We start from the raw sequence: 19291 nt of genomic DNA on the forward strand, positions 1-19291 counted from the left end.
ATGATATAAAAAGGGAAAGTAGCAGATGCCTGCACCAAGGAAGGTGATCATTGCTTAAAACTCCTTTCGTGAATTGCAGGATGTATTTCGCAAACATATTTTGACTGTGGTTTGACAGAGCTTAAACAAAAAACCACCACTCTGAGTCTAACAAGCATTTTGTAGGAAAATATATTATCAGTCGCATCACCGTGAACCTTGAATACATTAAATTCTAGACAAAATAGATACACAACACATCACATTTACAGAACCTATAACAACTCCGAAATAGCAATACCACAGATTTTGGAGGAGTCACCAAGGTGCAATGCATCTTCTGGCTACTCCTCCTCGTATACTGGAAAAGGCATGAGAGTAGGGCACTCCATTCAAGCAGTACCTTGGTTTGGATGGTAGCGGTTAATGACATTCTTGCATCATGCAAGGATACTACCATAAGAAAGAAACGGTGGAGCCAGCAGTATCTTATAAAAAGGCTTTATTTAACAAAAGCAGGTTTCAGAGTTATTTACAGTAGTTTTTTTGCTTAATAAAGTTACAGTCGAAGGGCAACCTTCCTTTTCTAAACTGTTAGCTGCATTACACCCCCAAGCAGCGGAGATGGACTGTGTCAGCATAATGCCCAGTCATGACATGCTAGGCAGGCAGTATCTGCACCTATCCCACGACCCCTGAAGCAGACTCACAGCGCCAACATCCTAAAGTGGATGGTCTGGAATAGGAAACGGTAGTAATTAGACAACACTGCCCAAAGCATGATGGAAATCGCAGGCAACTACATTTTTAATACTGGCATGCCTTGCACACATGTACTGAATCGGATAAGTCTGTCCCTTTTAGCACACAACCTATTACAAGTGCACTAATGATTTCCCCCAACAGGTAGAGGGGCAAGAGTGGGTTTCTAGATCAGGCACATTGAAAAATGTATGGTGTGTTTATTCACAGATAAATACATCCTGCAGCAGTTATTTTTCTTATTGGTAAAATACAAGAGCCTCTCATCGCTCTTGAAAAATGTTTCGGCTTTATAAAAAAAAAAATAAAAAAAAAAAAAAACAACCTTCAAATTGAGAAAATACTGTAGGCAATGAATACTGATTTCCATAAAAGCTAGTCTTTTTCACATCACCTGATCATTTCTTTGATGGGCTTCCTTGAGCATCCATGCATTTAAAACATACAAAGCATCCCAAGCGGTCATCTGAAGCTCAGCTGACTATCCAGACCTCACATCTGCTGTAGAGTTAATGAATTCCCCTTTTCGTTCGGAAAGGTTCTAAGCAACCAAGCAGTGGTCATATCCTCAGTCACAAAGTGGCGGCTGAAGACCACATGGGACAAGGACGGGTAGGGGATCCTTGAAAACAAGTGGCTAGATGGTATAAAGATTTAATTTAAAAAAAAATAAAAAAAATGATATCCACATTTAATTACACAGAAGAGGAATCTTAGCATTTGGGTAAGGCACTGCATCATTCCTTTGTTCAGCAGTTGTCACTGGCCTACTACCCTACCACAGAGGCGGTCCCATCTTGAATGAATATGAAAAGACGGCACTTTCAAGCAGCATCCCTGCCTCGCTTATGAAGCTGGCACAGAAATAACAAGGTGTCACAGTTCCCAAGCAAATACCTTGGGTTCTGCTTTGCATCAGCGTGCGTGGAGAGGCTGATCACCGATCTGCAACTCAATGAAATCCTATGGGTCCTTCAGAAAGAATTCAACATTTCCATTGCACCAGACCTGTCCTGACATGGAACTCGAGGGATGCTTTAATTATTAATAACTAATGCATGCTACAATCGCCAAGGAGTTTTTCGGATCCTAGCAAAGCTTTTCAAGGTCAAATATTAAAAACCAAGTTTAAAGGAAATACAGTGACACTGAAGTCACTACCACAAGACTAATTTCAGAAATCGCACCTTGCCTCACCACCTCCTGAACCCCCTCCCCTTAATTTGGAGCACTTACAGAGAATAAAGTGATTTTATGCAACAGAAATAACAATGGTTTAATCTAACAAAAATATTTTTTATACAACAAAAACAAAAAAAGGCCTCTAGATTTTCTGAAACTATCTGCACCACACCATCTGGGCTTCAAAAGGGCGCAATGTGATAGTCTGTGCACACTTCACAATACAGGGAATGCGCGACTAAACAAAGATTTAATAGAAGGAGCACAGTCTTTAAGTATGAGTTTTAAAAATCTGTTGGATAGGTTTTCACTTTCTATAGATTGTTAGGTATGATGCTACGTGGTCCGCCGCTCTGTATTCGAATGCTCAACCAAAATGCATCATTCAATCGTCCATGGAGTCATCTCTGGAGGCGGGCCTGTGCCTACAGGATAGCCAAACCTATAGCCCACGGTCTTGTGAAAACGCATATTTATTTCAACAAGTAGCACTTGAATCCTTTCCCGCCACTAATTCCACTCTTTCTACAAAATAATTCAGTTATCCTAAATGACATCTTTACACGCAGACTCGTTTATGCCCAAACACAAGCCAAAATGGAAGACGTCAGAAGAACTCCCAGCACACGGAGGTCTCTGAAGGTGAAAGGCTGCATCCTAGGTAACAAACCTCACATCATGATCTTCATCCAGACTGGGTTATACGAGATGGGCACATGCATTACCACAGCCCAGTACGAGTCAGTCTGTAAAATCTTCACCACTCTTTGTTTGGCAATCCCCAACTTGAACTCTGACAAAGCTTTAGCTGCCATCAGAATAAAAAACTATTTGATGTTCTTTAAGAATATGGCAACAGCAAGGCAGAGTCTGTAAACAAAATGACGCAGTAGACCAAGTGTATGGCACAGACATATGTTCGAAGATTGGGGACCTGAAGCGGTTTTACTAAACTCAAACTTGTACCTCCTAAATTTCCTGTCCACACACACAGGCAAAACCGGATTTAGACGCACCTAGGGAAAAACAAATAAATATCCTCAGCACAACAGTTTCATGCCACTAAGCTGTCGGTGAACCGATGACAACACCTGCTGCCTTCATTGCTCCAGCTGTGCCTATGCCCAACTATCAGCGAAGGTAAGAAGGACTGATTTCGCAGGGGTCTGCCACACTGCACATGGGCCAGCACTGAGAGCCGGCAGTATCGGCCAGCCACTGAAATTGCAAGGACCACCAGGCTGAAATGGGAACTGCTACCTTCTCAGGTATTTCAGTCTCAGAGACTTAAGAAAAGTTAACCAAAAAAAAAAAAAAAAAAAAAAAAGGGTTGCGAGATGATTACATCCTTGACGCAAGAGGAAAAATTGAGACATCAGAAAGAAACACACAGATCGGCAGCATACAAATCCTGGTCGTTGGAAAGGATAAAAAAAAAAAAAACATCTACCAACATGCGGCAATTATGAGGCATTTCCAATCACGCACACAAAACAAATTATCAAGGGAATGACATCCAAACCAGGCCGAGTCTCAGGTTACCGCTGGAGTGTTGAGGACACAGCAGATTGTGTGTTATTGGTAAAGTAGGAGGGTCTTGCACCCTTCCATCACCCAATCCCAGCCTTGCAGAATGGTTCTTAAATATAGTTTATAAACCGACATGCAGTTCAAATATTGTTCTATTAAAAACATCAAAAACACAATATGCTCTTATCCAAAATAAGCTCTCAAACACCAGCCGAGCTACAGCTCTATCAGGTAGTGTGCTCCAAAATATTGGATTTATTTGATCACATTGAGCCTCATCATTCTAAGAGGTTTGTCCTTCTTTGGAATAGAAAAAAAAGTCAAAGAAATAGGTTTGTTATGGGGGGGGGGGGGGGGGGGGTAATTGTGAGCAGGAAAAGTAAGTTCCCCTCCAAATCTTGAATCCCGAGAGCTGGAGACGCTGCCTGAATGCAGGAGCCTCAAAGCACATGTGGGAGTGGGGCAGTACAATTTGGCCTGTTTTTTTTTGTTTGGTTCAGGGAATTAGGACCACACCATAATGCTGGACACCGTCTCACCTGATGATCAGTGGAGTAGCAGATGTTTGCCAAAGTAAAAACATAAGTGTCAGTGACCTGAGAATCTCACTCAGCCATCATGGGGGTTCTAGATTAGACACTTATACTGGCCTTTAACAGGGCAACTATAACTTATCTCTATTCAAAGAGGCACTCGAGAAAAACTAGATTGAGTAAAGGTATTAGCTGTTAGTCATAGCTCATCCTAAATAGATGTATACACAAGTCTTCATTTCGGGTGCCTACATAAAAAAAAAACACTCTTAACAAAAATGTTTCTGTATAAATGTCCCACTTGCGAGTATATGACTTTCAGAGAAATGTGAATGCCAAGTTAAAACTGAGCCATCTTTTGGGTGCAAGGGAGCTGACCAGAATAGCTGGCTTGTAACAGACTGACCATTTACATGTAGTGCACTGTGCAAGCTTTACAATGAAACGTCCATGAGGTATCTGAGTGGAGTACCACAAATATCTTGACCAAAACGCCAACACATCCTACGCCCAACCTCACACCTGGTTTATCTGTAGCGATTACAAGCAGTCAGCCTCTTTACTGGAACCTTACATCCATCTACCACACCTACTGGAGAGAAGCTATGCCAATCCAGACAAGCTAATCACTGAGCCACTGCTGTAGGTACACTTCAATGTACTGTACAACATGGAGTTCCTGGATGGTGAATTGGAAGCTTTTGAGTCATAGAGGACATTGTCATTAGTAGTAATATGAATAGTGAACTACTTGCCATCAATGGCACCAGGTTTGAATGATGCAACAGGAGTCTGAGGTATCAATGAATTCTGAGCCTGTCAAATACAGATACAACAGAAGTGTGAAAGACAGAAGGGAAAGTAGTGTCTAAATCAGTGTGTGCAGGGTGGGAAAGGTCCCCGCAAAAGCCTGGGCTCTGCAACCACATCAAGTTCAACCATTTGATTAGGACAGCTCAGACCGCTTCTGGTTTGTTTGTTCCCTTTGGGTTTTCACCCAGACAAAGACCAGCGCCCCACCAAAACATAACCGACATCTGTGCCCCAAACCCACCAGCACACAGGGCTAAGTGGGAAAGTTGTGTCCTTCCCTTCCCATCAAGTCCTGGCAAATCTTCTACAGCAACTGTGTTCGGAGTATCCCTTTATGTTGGGAGACAGGAGGTAGAGGAGTGAAGACATCTTACAAATGAGGGTCCACTTGAAACTTGTATAAAAATGGAAAAAATATAAAGTAACTCTTGGTCCATAAATCGCCGCTTACCCAGACTGAGAAATGAAGGCACAAGGTGGTTCTTAGTCATGAGTCTGCACCCCTAGCCTACATTCTTCAGCAACATTTCCTTATGCTGCCACCACAGTAAAACTTGGAAGCAGCAAACATAATGCCACATGGAAACTGGTTGACTGGCACCCACTCCCAAAGTCAAGTAAAAGGAGTAGAGGTGAAGTAAGACCCAACAACTTCCCAAAAAGCTGCAGGATATTAATTGGAGTTGCCGGCACTCAGTGGCATTTCTCGATGTAACGAAGGCGGAATCTGGGCACTCTGTCGCTGGGACTCCATCTCGGCTGCCTTCTGTAGGGCCACTTCAACCAGGAGCTGAAAGCCACTGAAGTCATCTCCGAAGAGCTCCGGAGGCGTTGGAGGTGGTGTGTTGAAGAGTCCGTTTGTGGGGCTGGATGCCTCCGTCCGCGTCAACAGCGTCATTGTGGTGCCAGAGCCAAAGTGCAATTTGCTGGGTTCTGGCTCAGACTTGCGGAATGTTGGTGCTGGAGGTGGCAGAAGCAGCTTTTCTCCTCGGTTGATGTTGTGGTCACCTAGTACAGGGCGCTGGCCGGGTGTAGAGCGAGGGATCGGTTGGCAGAGAACCTGTGGGCAGATAGACATGGCCAAGAGACTTGAGGTGGGGACAGGAGGAGTGGTCACTGGAGCCCCTCCTATTGTGCCAGGGCCGGGAGAGGCACTGCGAGGCAAAACAGATTCGGATGTCTTTGCTCCACGACGAGAGATCGTAAATTGGTTGGGATCCTTTCCATCTTTGCGCAGCATGTCTGGCAAAAGTCGGCGTCTGGCATTGATAAACCAATTGCAGATCTGAAAACAAAGACACAATCATCAGCTACTAAAAGTGGGCTGACAAAATACATGGCTGCAGATAAAACTGTTATACCAGGAGCACAACCCGTACAGGAAGCAGGTTTAGCGATTCTTACCGGCACTCTCAGGAGTCATACAAGACAAACTTCATCTTTTACCCCTCCCGCCACAAAAGGTAAATAGTAAAAGAAGTCAAATTTTGCCTGGTCTGGAAACCCTCTATGACCTAACCTGCAATGTGGTACCTGAAAGCTTTCTATCCTACACTGGTCTCCTCAAACAGCTTACTAACCACCTTTGAAAAATACAAGACTTCAAATTGCAAAAACCTTCGTCTCAATCTGAGAAAATGGCTGTTGGGCTCCATGTGCAGCACAGAATGTAATCCCGAACTGTGTGCACCATTCACAAGGTCCTTTGGGGAAATGGCCCAGAACTAACAAAAACTGGCCCTCTGTAAATCATAGTTCTCAAAGAAGCCAACACCTACCTGATCCAACACAAAAAATGGTTCAGACCATAAACATAGGATGATCTCTTGAAGTTCTTAGACCAAAACGTTGCCTTACGGCTAGCATAACAGGAGGTTTGGAAACTAAAGGTGCGTATACGTGTTTTATTCCCATAATATTCTGGAAAGACACCAGTTATGATCTGAACCTTTTATGTCAATAATTCTAAGTGTAGAAAATGTATTTCGCTTTGGAAGCTATCAAATATAGATGTAGGATTGTTTCCAATAAAACAAAGTTTTAAAGCAGGCCATGGTCGGCATAAAACGTTAACAAATGTGAAAAATCATTGACTGGCGACTTTGTTTTACAATCAACTTTAATTGGCTACTGGCCAGAGAATGCCTCATTGGCTGAAAAATATTTTCTGGATAAGAAGGTTCAGGGGAAGACTCCCAGATATGGGTTTGGGTGAGCTCCCTGGCAGCATTTTCCAGACTACAGTGAGTTAATTACAACAAGTGGAAACATTAAAGTTACAATGGGCTTGCAGATATGAGTGCACCAGATATGCAAATATTTTGGATGTAATGCAAGTGGTACACTATTCGATTTGTAATGCAAGAGGTACACTATTCGATTTGAAACGTCAAAGACGACCACTGTGCTCTTAGGGATGGATGTGTTTTTTTTTTTTTAAGTTGTAGTTTTAGAAATGTGCCTATTGTATAAAATGGTGCAAGGATGGTTGCTGGCTATACATCATTGGTGGTCACTCACTGCTCCTCAGTAGTGATAAATAGGGGCATGCAAATAGTGATGTGCAACGCTCAACGAAGTGTGCTTTAAAATCTCTGGCCCTATACTAGGTCACATTCTTGTGGACTTGCAATATAGTCAAATATTAGGAAGCAATAGAAAAGCCAATAGGTCTGCCAGTAATGTTCTAATGTATGCAAACTGGAGCACACATGAATGCTGTTCATCGGCCAGACCTACAGGCTTTGCCAATGCGAGGAGTGGCGGGTGTTAGCATGATAGCAAACAAAATTGTTCTCTGTACAGAAAGCGTATCAATAAAAGATAAAGACTTGAATGTTAAAGTGTGTGGAGCACTTTACAGATAAAATAGCTCCTCATGTATTCCTATGAAATTAGGCCCTAAAAAAACAGAATGATGTACCATTCAGCCAATCCCATGAGGTGAAAGCGTTGGCTACTCCTCTGGGTGGGGCGTCTATGTAGATGTGAAAAAAATTAAAAGAACAGGCTGTGCAGAAAGCTGTGCTATAAATCCAGATCTAAAGATGCATCTTTCAGAAATACAGTAGATTCCTCCATAAGGTAAATATTTCACCTCATCACAATAATTTATATTTCTAACCAATAAACGGGGAGCTAGGAGTTCCTTTGGCTTTTCTTTGATGGACTAGTAATACACTGCAGTAAGTGTTCCCTTTTAAACCGTCATTTAGTGGAATCGAAGTACCAAAAATGTAAATAAAATGTTGCTATATTAAATATGGAGTTTCACTGCAAATCACTGGAGGCAATATTCATGTATGTCTGATAAAATGTGGGATGATTCTATATGAAGAAGGCGTTGTGACTAAACAGGTTTCATTAAAAGGCACCATGTGCTCAGCCACTCACCTGCAACACTGATAAGCTGGTCTGTCCTGAGAGGCTGAGCTTCTCCTGCTCAGAGGGGTAGGCGTTGAAGCGGTGCTCAAACAGCCAGTCCCGCAGAATCTTTACCGAGTCCTTGGGCAGGTTTCCTCTACGCTTCCTCTTGTTGGGGTTACCCTGGTCAACGGAGAGGTCCATAGTGAAGCTACCCTCCTCATCTGCAAGGTCACTGTCCGACATAGCGGAGAAGTCCATGGGCTTGTCTGGACCAAACACTGAATGGGAGAAACCAAAAATAAAGTGTTCATGTGAAGTCTGGTACAACTGCCACTGAAAAGTAAATATTGTTTCTAAGCACAGTAAAATGGGCATTCAAATCCCTAGAATTCTACTAGTTCAACAAAACAGATTTGTAAGCTTTGACCATTGAGACGTTAAGAGTTCTTATTCGAAAATAGTTCAATGACGGGTATGCAAAAAATCCCATGAGCCACTAAAAAAAAAAAAAAAAAAAAAAAAAAAAAAAAAAAGATGATTTCTCAAAGGAACAGACAAAAGCCCAGATTTATGGGCTTTTGACAAGTGCAGCACAGCAAGTCACTGTGCTGCGCCACCCTGCGTCAAAGCTAAAGGGCAGAAATGCCCTGTATCTATGGCATTCAGCGCATTCCTGTCCTTTTCCCCCCTACGTTGGTGCCATTTCAAAAGTCTAGCGCAAACACAGGCACCCTTGCACCATGGTGCAAGGGTTCCTATGTTGTACGCAATATTTTTTGTGTAGGCACAGGCAACTTCCTGCACAAAAACAATCCTAGAAGGAGTTTTCCTCTTTATACGTGTGCTACAGAATTTCTCCTTGTTGCACCTCCCCTGGGGAGGCGTAAGGGTTTGGCGCATCTCCATATTTACAGCCTCTTATAAATCTGGGGATGCATCAAAATCCATCGGTACTGAGTGGGAATACCCACCCCAAATGCCCATGGAATGCCTCTCTTCTGCAGAGGCAGGCAAAGCAGCGATCTGCACTGCCTTCCTTACTCCACACCTATGAGGCCCTTCATAGCCATGCAATATGGCTTTGCGTCGACTCATAGAAATGATTCAGAGGTTTGCACCTCTGTCACTAAAAACGCAAAAAGTGATGCTCTTGCTGGTGACCTCAAACTGAAAGTAGAATCAGGTCTCTAACTGTTTAACAAAGCACATTACTAAAGGAAAAGCCACATTGCTTAGCCACCCTTTCAACACGCATCATTAGGGTCGAGCCTGCTTTGCATGCGCTCGCACATGCGTATAGCAGGGAGACTCTTTAGTATTTAGAAAAGGGCTCCGAGCCCTGTCAACTTCATGTCAGTGCTTTTTATTGGTTCGTGGGCTTCCCTAATTAAATCGGCTTGCTTTCATTAGTCGAAGGCACGCATAGGTCATGCCTTTTCTGGTGGCTAGCCCTCCTCGAGCGCAGCGACCAAGTACAGAAAACATGCGAGGCTCGCTGTTTTCCATCGGGCTGGTGGACTTTTTTTTTAAAACTAATTTACGAGCCCGATCTCGCTTGGCAGAAGTCCAGCGCTTTACCTACTTGATTTCACTTTTTCGGGTTACGTGCATAAATGCACTTTTTCCCCGATAGGTGAAAAGTCGGGTTAGGAGTTTACAACGCGATCGGCTCTAACACGAGCAAACGCGAGACCCGATGCATTGTAAATGCTTGTTTTATTTGGGATTACACAGTTCACACAAAGCGATGCAAAATCTCTGGAACGTTTTCCGGGATTAAAACCTATATAAAATACAACAGGCATGTCCTAAGCAGGCACTAAGTAGGAGGTGTTTGGAAAACCACGGCCAAACTGGCATTCAACGAGAGTTCTACCATAAGAGCATTCTGCTATCACATTGTTGTACGAACAACCTAAGAACACGAGGACATCAGAGAAGATACGTGCTGTGGCACTGGCGTTCCTGATCGCAGTATAGCACTGGCGACTGATACCCACAGGATTTCTCTCAGCATCTCGTCAAGCTAAGAGATGGACAGTCTTTTCTCTACCTGGCCGACAATGGGCTAATTTAGAGGATCCAAGCCACATCTCTGTTTAGGGGTGAACAGCAGAGCAATGTGAGCCTAGAAAAAGAATACACCTTTTGCCCCGATTATCCAATGGTGACCTTTGCACTCATGTTCAGTGCAACGTGTAGAAATAGCTCCATTGAGATCTTAAAGAAGTATGCCTCTTTCGTCTGTTAAGGGCATTCAGAGGATGGAAACCTGGAAACATTTCTAGCAATTGCTGCTTAAAACTGCAGCTCGATTTACTGCATGAAGTCACGTGGCTACTACACATTTAATCTGAAAACACAGAAAATATATACGCGGTTTAATCTGGACCCTGTCCCGCTGAAAAAAGGTAGTCCGTATCGCAGAGCAGAAATAGTAAACCATTCAGATCAGCTATACGATAATTGGTCTTCTCGAGGTCTCGCACTCACAGCCTGGCGGCACCTTCCCATACAGCAGCGGGAAACCCATTTACTGCGCTGGCGTGGGGTGCAACTATCAGCGGTCCCCACTCTCACATCCCAGCAGCCGGGAGTGGTCCCAGCCTGCGGAAGTGAAACACCGCACAGTCGGCGTTTCTCACCTCGATGGCCCCGGGAGTCGATGCTGGGGTCTCAGTGTGACAATGATTAGCGAACACCAGGCCGCAGAGGGCGAAAAGTAAAGAAACCCCCTGCTGCCCGCCCCCCTGGCCCTAGATGTGTGTGGGTAGGGGGCACCACACACTTATGGCAGGTGCTAGGCACAAAGGTTTCATATAGACCCATCACGACGCAAAATGTCCTAAAGTTTAAACAAAGGCATAGAGAGAAATAAAGGTCATCTTTAACCTCACCTGGTCACTGCTTCCCCAGCAAACACAACGTGTTGCAATGCGGTCACTCAGTATTTCCAGTTGGTGCTTCAAGTCATGCCTTTCAGGGCACCATGCAGGATTTTTAAGGAGGTGTATGGAGCTCTCTTTGGGAGCACGTAGATGGGTTTTATTACTTGCCAGCTTAAATGCCCAGCATCACTAATTGCTGTAAACCCTAAATAATTCTGTAGGATTGTGAAAAATGGTATCTCATCCAGGATAATGGGCGAATAGGTAATGGACGTGCTTGATAACGAGACATCATACAGGCATTCTTTGTGCAAATTCAGAATTAATTCCAGCCAATTTGCACATTCCGCAGTGCCTCAGGGCAGGGACACACATTAACAACTTGAACTTCTCAAGAGGGTGAAATATCAGACCCCTTGCTACGTGCCCAAATGATTCCCTTCCACTTCTACAACGTTGGAACTACACCATTAAATACGTCAACAATTTCTAGGGAGAAATCGAAGTAGAACTGCTGAATTTCCTAATCTTTTATTTTTTAGGCATTTTAATAAACTTTTTCAACTCAAACCGGTTGGCGGTGATCGCTCTTTTATAGCGCAAACAGAAATGTCTGCAGAAGCCTTGATTTTCATATTAAAATACTCCTGAAGCAAATGGTAGCCAATATCAGTGGTGTGGCAAGGATGCCGAGACCCTCGTATGCAAGGGAAACGGGCCCCATGGTCACAGTTTGGTCGAAAAATACAGCCAGAACTGGGGCCCAGAGGGCGACCAACAGCACCTCTAGTCCGGGGGCCACTATGCTTGCTTCACTAACTGTTAATACGCACATTTGCAACTAATATGGAGGAAGATAACAGAAACACCAAAGGTCGGATTATGCCCCCGCCACACCCAATGGAGGAAACTCAACTGTAGCAGTTTTGTCAAAGCCATTTAGCGTCACTAGAGGTGGCCAGGGCAGCCGCCCGGGGGTCTGCACACAGCAGCAGCCAGCCCGGCGAGGCACGAGGACAGAACACGCCCTAAACAGCCAAATTAGGGGGGGGGGGGGGGGGGGGGGGTATATTTATAGACAGTAGCAGTACCTCCGGTCCCTCGAGCGGTGGAACGAGGTTTGGCAGAAGATAACTCATATGAAGTTAATGTGCGACAGTGAATACTGATAAAGGAAGGGCCGGCAAGTCTCTACAGGAAGCCGAGAGGAAGGAGAACCTGCACAGCGGCAGCGCAAGAGATGACGCCCCTGCAGCTGTAGAACACTGCCCAAGTGAAGACCCGGGTGTGGTGCAGAGTCCACGCAAGGGCCAGACACCAGCATACAAAAGAGCAGATGAAATACTCGCCTAAAAGAACTCACAAACCAATGCCCAAAAGAGCAATAACCGTAGTTCAAGGAGTACACTTTCTCAAGACACAGGAACAGAATGCTAAACCCCTAGGAACAGGAGGTGCACATTGGTACTGAGCGCTGACAAGCAAACTCCCCTGCAGCCCGATGATATGGTTAAAGCAGTCTGTCTAAAAGGCATTTATTCGCGACTGAAGAACCCGAGGCGGGTCATCTATGACAAGTGCCACCTCATAGGAACTGCCCCCTTACAACTGTAAGGATACAAAAAACTGACTTCAGGCACACTCTCCAACTACTTCAGATCTACTGTTGAAATTGTGGCAGACATCGGACCGAAGCCTCGCTACCACATGAATTAATGCACGGAACAGATGAATATGGCATCACTGGATTAATTATTAAAAAGGATCGTGAGAAACCTTAATCTCTTGGCATGAAGAAATTCTGTATTGACAAAAAAAAAAAAGAACAAACTGCGTTAGCTGTTATGTTTTGATGACGAGTAAAGAGAAACTTAAAACGCCAATTTGGACTCTGTCCATCTCTGACATTTTGGAGTGTGCACTTCCCCAACTGGATGCAAGGTCTCATAAGCAACCACTGGGCCCATCTCGTGTGGACGGCGGCAGACCACTGCTTGCAAGTTCAAACCACCAACATCAGACTCCCTGGTATCCCTACCGCACTCCCTAAGACTGTCCCGCTGCGAGAAATCTGTAGTCTTCACCACTTTATGAAATGTCTCCACGAGTTATAAAATGGCTTGAATTATCCATGAAACATACACCTTTAGTTTCTCGGCTTGAAAAGAACACAGGGAAGAAGGCAGTAAGTCTAGCAATCTTGACAGAGAAAAGTCACACTTGAACAACAACTATTAATGTCATGGAACCCAAATGGAGATCTCAGGCTCCGCTCCCAGATAAACTTGAACTCCTCAATACAGATAAAATCTAGGTCCATCCTCCACGAGCAGTCTACTTTAACACTTCCTCTACCACGGCAGTCTGTAGTTAACTAGCTACATTCTTGGTTATTGTTCTTTCTCGACTTGGCTACATTAATACCAGTGCCTGAGGCCCGAAGTACGTAAGTCAACGGCCCACTGATCCTTGTATTTCGCACTTTAACATTTGTTTAAAAAAATAATTTAAAAAAGTAGTTTTGTTTTGACTATTAGTGGCGTGTGAGCCAGAAACAGTGCTCTGTATTCTAAATGCATTATAGAATGCAGGTGCTGAAAGAGATGCCCCAACTCATTGGCTTGGCGAATGAAAGGGCTGGGTCCAGCTTGACATCAAGGATTCCACCTTCTGTTGATTTGATGTGTTTGATACAGCGCTTAGAGCAGAGCCCCGAGAGGCAACTTGAGGAATTCGGCCCTGCCAATTAGGGGCGTGGATGTCACGACGAGACATTACCCGAGAGGGACCACTTGCCCCGAATGCCACAGCATAACCGGGCGTTGGCTTAAGAGACCGCTACCTAGGATTTATTGAAGTGGAGCCGAAGACATGGGGGGTGGGGCGGCACAAAGGTATTCAATGATTGAGGTGGTGGAGAAAAAAAAGAAAAACAAATGACTTTCTGTATTTTATTCAGGTAAAGCTCAGGACTGTCATGAAATCATAAAACCCATCAAAGGAACAGCCGGTGGGTCGGAATGGTTTGTTGGTCCTCGAACGAACGCATTGTTTGGCTCGTCAGGCAGGAGTCTTTATAAGTTCTTGTTTTTAAGATGACTCCATAAGAGGCTTGATTTGCTTCACTCCCTTTCTTCGGATCCCTTTATGTTTTAACGTGACGGGCCGAGTAGAACCATAATCACACTGCGTCTACGAGCGCATTGAGAACTACAGGGGGCTGAACACCGATTGCGACTCCTGGGTTAAGATGGTGGTTTTGGGGCACACCTGTAGTCAAGGTGACAGGTACGTAACAATACGAAGGATGGAGAAATATGTACATGGCTAGCTAAATCCTCTTTTCAGGAGACTGAATGAGATGAGGCAAAGTGCAGGATTCTAAACAAAAGCTGGGGTTCTAAGTGGTGTAACTGTGGACGAATATTGCTCCTCGATGATCATTAAAAAATAAAACCCCGAGAAGAAGGGGTACACTTGTGCCAAGGGATAAGCATCGCTCAATTGCTCCACGGTAGTAGGTGTACAGAATATAAACAATTATTGGCAGATTCAAAGTATTTAAAAAACAGGTTTATAAGTTAATGATTAATGTAAAAAGTTTTGGGCCTTGTCCACAACCATCAACAGTTAGAATGGGCGTCAAAGATGCAAAACGGACAAACCAGAGGAGATGACATCAAATGTAGTCGCCATGTTGCCTGGCGGTGACATCAACAGTGCTACCTTTACACGCAATCTGGATTTACTGAGGGAAACATACGGTTTCAGGAAATAAATCTAATTTTGTAAGGCTGCCTGTCACCTGTAGGAGTAAATCGTGTTCGTGAAAGGAACAAAACGACCTCGATGGCTCCACCACTGATAATCAACTTTTAGCAAAAAAATAAAATAAACTCCCCTCCCCGAGACAAGTACTGAATGTAACAATGTTTTCCGGCACTTAATCAAAGATAGCCGAGCAACTGGGTGCATCCAAATAGGAGGGATAAAAAGCAAAACCCTGGGCTGAAACTCTGAAGTAGCGGGTCATGGTAGGAGGAGCTCCAGCCTCAGCTCAGCCCCCGACACGAGGCCCGACTGTCATGGAAACCTGTTGTCAAAAATCTCATTCCAACCGACTTCTCTTCGCTCCTTCCACCCCACCAATCCACACTCTCTAGCCCATGGAGTGCCATCGACTCCGCGTCTTAGAAACAAGCAAACGTAACTATTCTATCACTAGATGTATCAATAGATGTATCAAAGTTCGAGGAACCGCCAAACAAAGAAAATGTTGCCCGCAGAAATCTTTGTGGGGATCGGAAACCAAACACCTTGTGCAGAGTTTGAATAGCGCGCGACAGCGCCCCCACCTCAATAAAACGATCGTTGGAAAGTAATCACTGTCACAAAATTACAACCGCCTCCCCATCCAAGCACAAAAAAAACTCACGTTAAATACACAACTTTTACATTTTGAAAAATGCGCTCCTGTGTGTCTATGAGGGGGGGGGGGGGGGGGGGTTAGGGTATACACCTACTGTTCTCCCTTCAAAAGGAATCCAAGTGATCTCATTGAAATGTAAACTTGGAAAACGAGGCGAAAATGGACGGTCCTTCGGGCTAATTAAAAAAGCAAATGGCTTGGCTCAAAGGGGGAGGGGACTTTGGGGCCAGAGTACGTGATAACTTCAGCCCCGATGGAGAGGAGGCAGCCCCTGCTGTGTGCAAGTGGCAGCTGGGAACAACCCTCCCAGGGAGCCAGCACAGCGCCACCTTGAAAAAAATGTGCACAACAAAAACACGCCGGAGCGCGCAAACTGTGCGAGCGATGGCAAACGGACAAGCACTAACTTATCTGCACGTTGTTTCCTCATGAACGTCCAATGTAAACAACTGATGACGTCAGGAAGGCATAACACCACACATTGATGACAACCCAAGAGGAAGATTTTGAAAATCAACTGTCCTTTGACGTTCCCCTCTTACAGAACACGCTGCTAACAGTGACAAAGGAAATAATAAACAGAGACGCAAACACGCGGCACTATACAAGTGATCCGATAAAAGTCAATGGGCCTATATATTTAATATAAGGGGCAACGGTCCCATAAAAAATAAATAAGGACTAAAGTGGCAGTCAATATATATATATATATATATATATATATATGATGCTGACAGTAAGAAAAGCAGTTCGATCAACTCAAGACAGCACTCTATATAAAAAAAAAACACAACAGGTTACATACGTGCGAATGGAAACCTCACGTGTCAGAAAGAGTATGCAGGCACCCAGACCATTTTGGAAAGTGGGTAACGGGAAAACGTTCCACTATTTACAAACAGGAGAGCAATGCGCGCGCCTAACCCCTCAACCCATCGAGCGGGGTGCAGGATTCGCTGTCAGTCTGGTAGCAGGAGGGGTGGCTTCTTTTAAATCTCCTGCAGCCTCCATGTTGTCTGATCCCAGCATCCCAACTCACTTGTATTTCCCGAGTTGGGGAGGGGACAGAAATCCCATACACGGACAGATATAGCCCCCCACCCGCCTCAGAGTATCTATTTGGGGGGGGGGGGGGGGGGGGGCACTTATTCTCGGGGCCTGGACCGGGCTCCCATCACTCCTTGACAGATGCCAGCACAGAGTTTTCTTTGTTTCCACAAAAGAAACAGGAACTTGCGCGGGCTCTGCCCCCTCCTCCCTTTTACACCCCCATTCCCTTTCTGGTAGTCCCACCCGTCACTTTACTCCCTCCCTCCACCGTCCCGACCGTGGGGGGTGATATTTTTCCAGGGGAGGGCTCCTCTTTTACTTGATATTAGTTTGTAAGTTGGGGGCGGGGAGAACCGTTGGCAGAGGAGCTTTTGTTCAAATTCCCTCCCCTCGCGTTTTTAACAGATACAAAGTTGCACCGATGCAGAACCCGATGCGGGGGAGATCCCGGCTCTGCCCCGCTTTTATGGCATATTGACACGAATTCGAGGGCATGCCGGTCCCGGCCGTTTGTTTTCCCTTCCATTGTCAGTGGAGATTTGAAGCCTCCATGTGGGCAGGCAGCGCCTCCTGTACGTGCACAATGCGACAGCCCATCAACCCCCTCCCTCCAAAAACATGGTGCTCTAAGACAGCATGCACGCTTTGTAGCATCGAACACCTCGATCCCACACACTAACGTTAGCGAAATAAAACACGAGAGCCTCGGGGCCACATAAGACCCGCAGAGGCCATGCACTAACAGTTTTATGCAAGTTGCAAACTTACTTTTCTCCGGCGGCTTCGTGTCTGCCGGAGGTCCAGGGTCCTCTTGCTTCACGACCTCCTTCTGCCCCGTTCCGGGGTCCCCCTGCATCGGGACTATGGGGGTGCTGCTGGTCAGAGACGTTGGTGGCCCAGCCTCCTCTCTGATGCTTCCAGTGGTGGCGTTTAGGGGCCTTGTGAAAGCGGGCACCACTTGATTCACGGCTGACGTGAATTCCACAGGCGGCTCTTGGCTTGTTTGGGTGCTGCTGACTGACAACTCCTTCACGGGGTCACCCAGCTTGCGAGGTGGGATAAATATCCCGGGTTTTATATACCCGGGGTATCTGACCTCTCCGGCGGTAGAGGGGCAGCTCCCGGGCTTCATGTATCCGTGGTCCCCCTGCCTAGAAGGGTGCACGCCTGCAGCTCTGCCTGCCTCCTCCTGCTGCTTGGAAACCAGGGGCCAGGTACGGGGGCAAGCAGCCTGCAGCACCTGGAAGGTCCCGGGAACACGCGGCGTCGGGGAGTTTGAAAAGCCCAAGGTGAGGTCCATTGCTGGGGGGGGCTGTACTCCAATGTGACTTTTAATACCTGCCACCGTCTGACAGCTCGGCCTCCTGCCCACCTCCCCGGGGCTGACGTCAGCTCTGAACCCCTCACTATAGACCAGACAGGAGGGCCCGGGAGCCCCTACCCCCCTGGACTATCCCCGCCCTCCGCCGGGCCGCAATGGGAAGGGGGAGGAACGGGGGCGTGGCCTCGCATGTGTCTGCGGCCCGGACCTTTCAAACTGTGAGGGTCGGTGTGTTACTTGTAGGGCCCTGTAGCGTCCAAATTGACAGCGAGCTCTGCCTGTTTCACCAATGTCAGTGAGACTTAAACTCGTGTATGCTCATCGTCGATTAAATATGAATCAAAAAGACTTTTCAAACAAAGTTAAAAAAATAAAAATATTGTGGGCGGAACGGTGGAAGCTCGGCCTCCTTTCATTAATTTCACGTTTCTTCCCTGTGAGACCCCCGTGTTCAGCACGGGTAGTTCTTGCCTGGTTCTGAAGTTCACCCAAAGAACCTACTAACAATCAGTCTATTGTATTTTGTTACATTGTATCAATCTATTATATTAGTACCACATAAATCACTAAGTATTAAATAATAATATCATAAAAGTACGTTTATTAGTTTAACGTATCTACCATATGTGCCGAAAGCATGCAGTGCCTGGTTCTGAACTACAATTTGAACGAATCAAATTATGATACATCTTTTACTAGTAAACATGAACAGGGTTTAGTGGCACACGAGATTGGATTTTTTGCAACATTGTGAACAAAGAATGTTGTTGGTGCGTCAGAAGAGGCACAGTCCCTATAAAAAGGCTACGAACATAATGTTTAGTGCCGTAGACTGAAAGCAGATATTTTGACAGCCACAAACAAACCTTCACAAGAGATGTTGAACAATCACTGACCATTCCATCCCCTCACTAAGATTAATCACTGTGGCGTACTTTCTTTATTCTGGGAGTAAAAATAAGGAAGAGGTCATACATCAAATATTTAATCTCTCCAATTTGGCATTGCTCTCGTGCTTTTAGGCAATACCGAGCCCTTCAATTTTTCATGGAAAACGAAGATCTGCTCTACTTGGCTTATTATCTGAGCAGGTAACTTCCGATTATGGGTGCTGTTTTTTCTTTTAAATAAATGCCAATAAAAACAGCTTTTATGCAAAGGGCAAAAACCCCTTACAATAAATGTCTAATCCAATAATGGTATTTGAAGTAAACTAAGTTTCAGTAAATGAATGAATCCGTTACGGTACTTCATCAAGTTGTGTGCCTGCTCCTGAGATCTATTTGCTACCTTTAGTCCACATGGAGAAATCCAAAATTCAGGCTTTTGACCTTAGCGGACAGATTAATTTATACACATGAGTTGGATACTTTCTGTACCAACTCTTATGTCAATTTATGGCTTGAATTAAAAAACTATTGTCATTACATATGAGATA

At 45.1% G+C, this 19291-nt stretch overlaps 1 protein-coding gene across 1 annotated transcript; it reads right to left on the reverse strand.

Annotated features, from left to right (window-relative positions):
- Positions 1 to 464: 464 nt before the first annotated feature.
- On the reverse strand, positions 465 to 17986 carry TGIF2 (TGFB induced factor homeobox 2). The gene is made up of 3 exons (XM_069243716.1): positions 17301 to 17986; positions 8193 to 8443; positions 465 to 6084 (listed from the first exon to the last, which is right to left on the reverse strand). The coding sequence occupies exons 1-3, from the start codon at positions 17830 to 17832 to the stop codon at positions 5473 to 5475; spliced, it is 1395 nt and encodes a 464-aa protein (XP_069099817.1). The 5' UTR covers positions 17833 to 17986; the 3' UTR covers positions 465 to 5472.
- Between the last annotated feature and the right edge of the window lie 1305 nt (positions 17987 to 19291).

This window comes from Pleurodeles waltl, chromosome 7 (assembly GCF_031143425.1).
Source record: "Pleurodeles waltl isolate 20211129_DDA chromosome 7, aPleWal1.hap1.20221129, whole genome shotgun sequence".
Taxonomy (NCBI): Eukaryota; Metazoa; Chordata; class Amphibia; order Caudata; family Salamandridae; genus Pleurodeles; species Pleurodeles waltl.

Excerpts from the sequence above, each read along its gene's own strand:
- TGIF2 (XM_069243716.1), bottom strand. The coding sequence starts at position 17,832 with ATGGACCTCACCTTGGGCTTTTCAAACTCCCCGACGCCGCGTGTTCCC. Across the intron at positions 8,444-17,300 it reads CACGAAGCCGCCGGAGAAAA|TGTTTGGTCCAGACAAGCCC; the intron begins GTAAGTTTGCAA and ends TCTCCCATTCAG. Across the intron at positions 6,085-8,192 it reads CCAGCTTATCAGTGTTGCAG|ATCTGCAATTGGTTTATCAA; the intron begins GTGAGTGGCTGA and ends CTTTGTTTTCAG.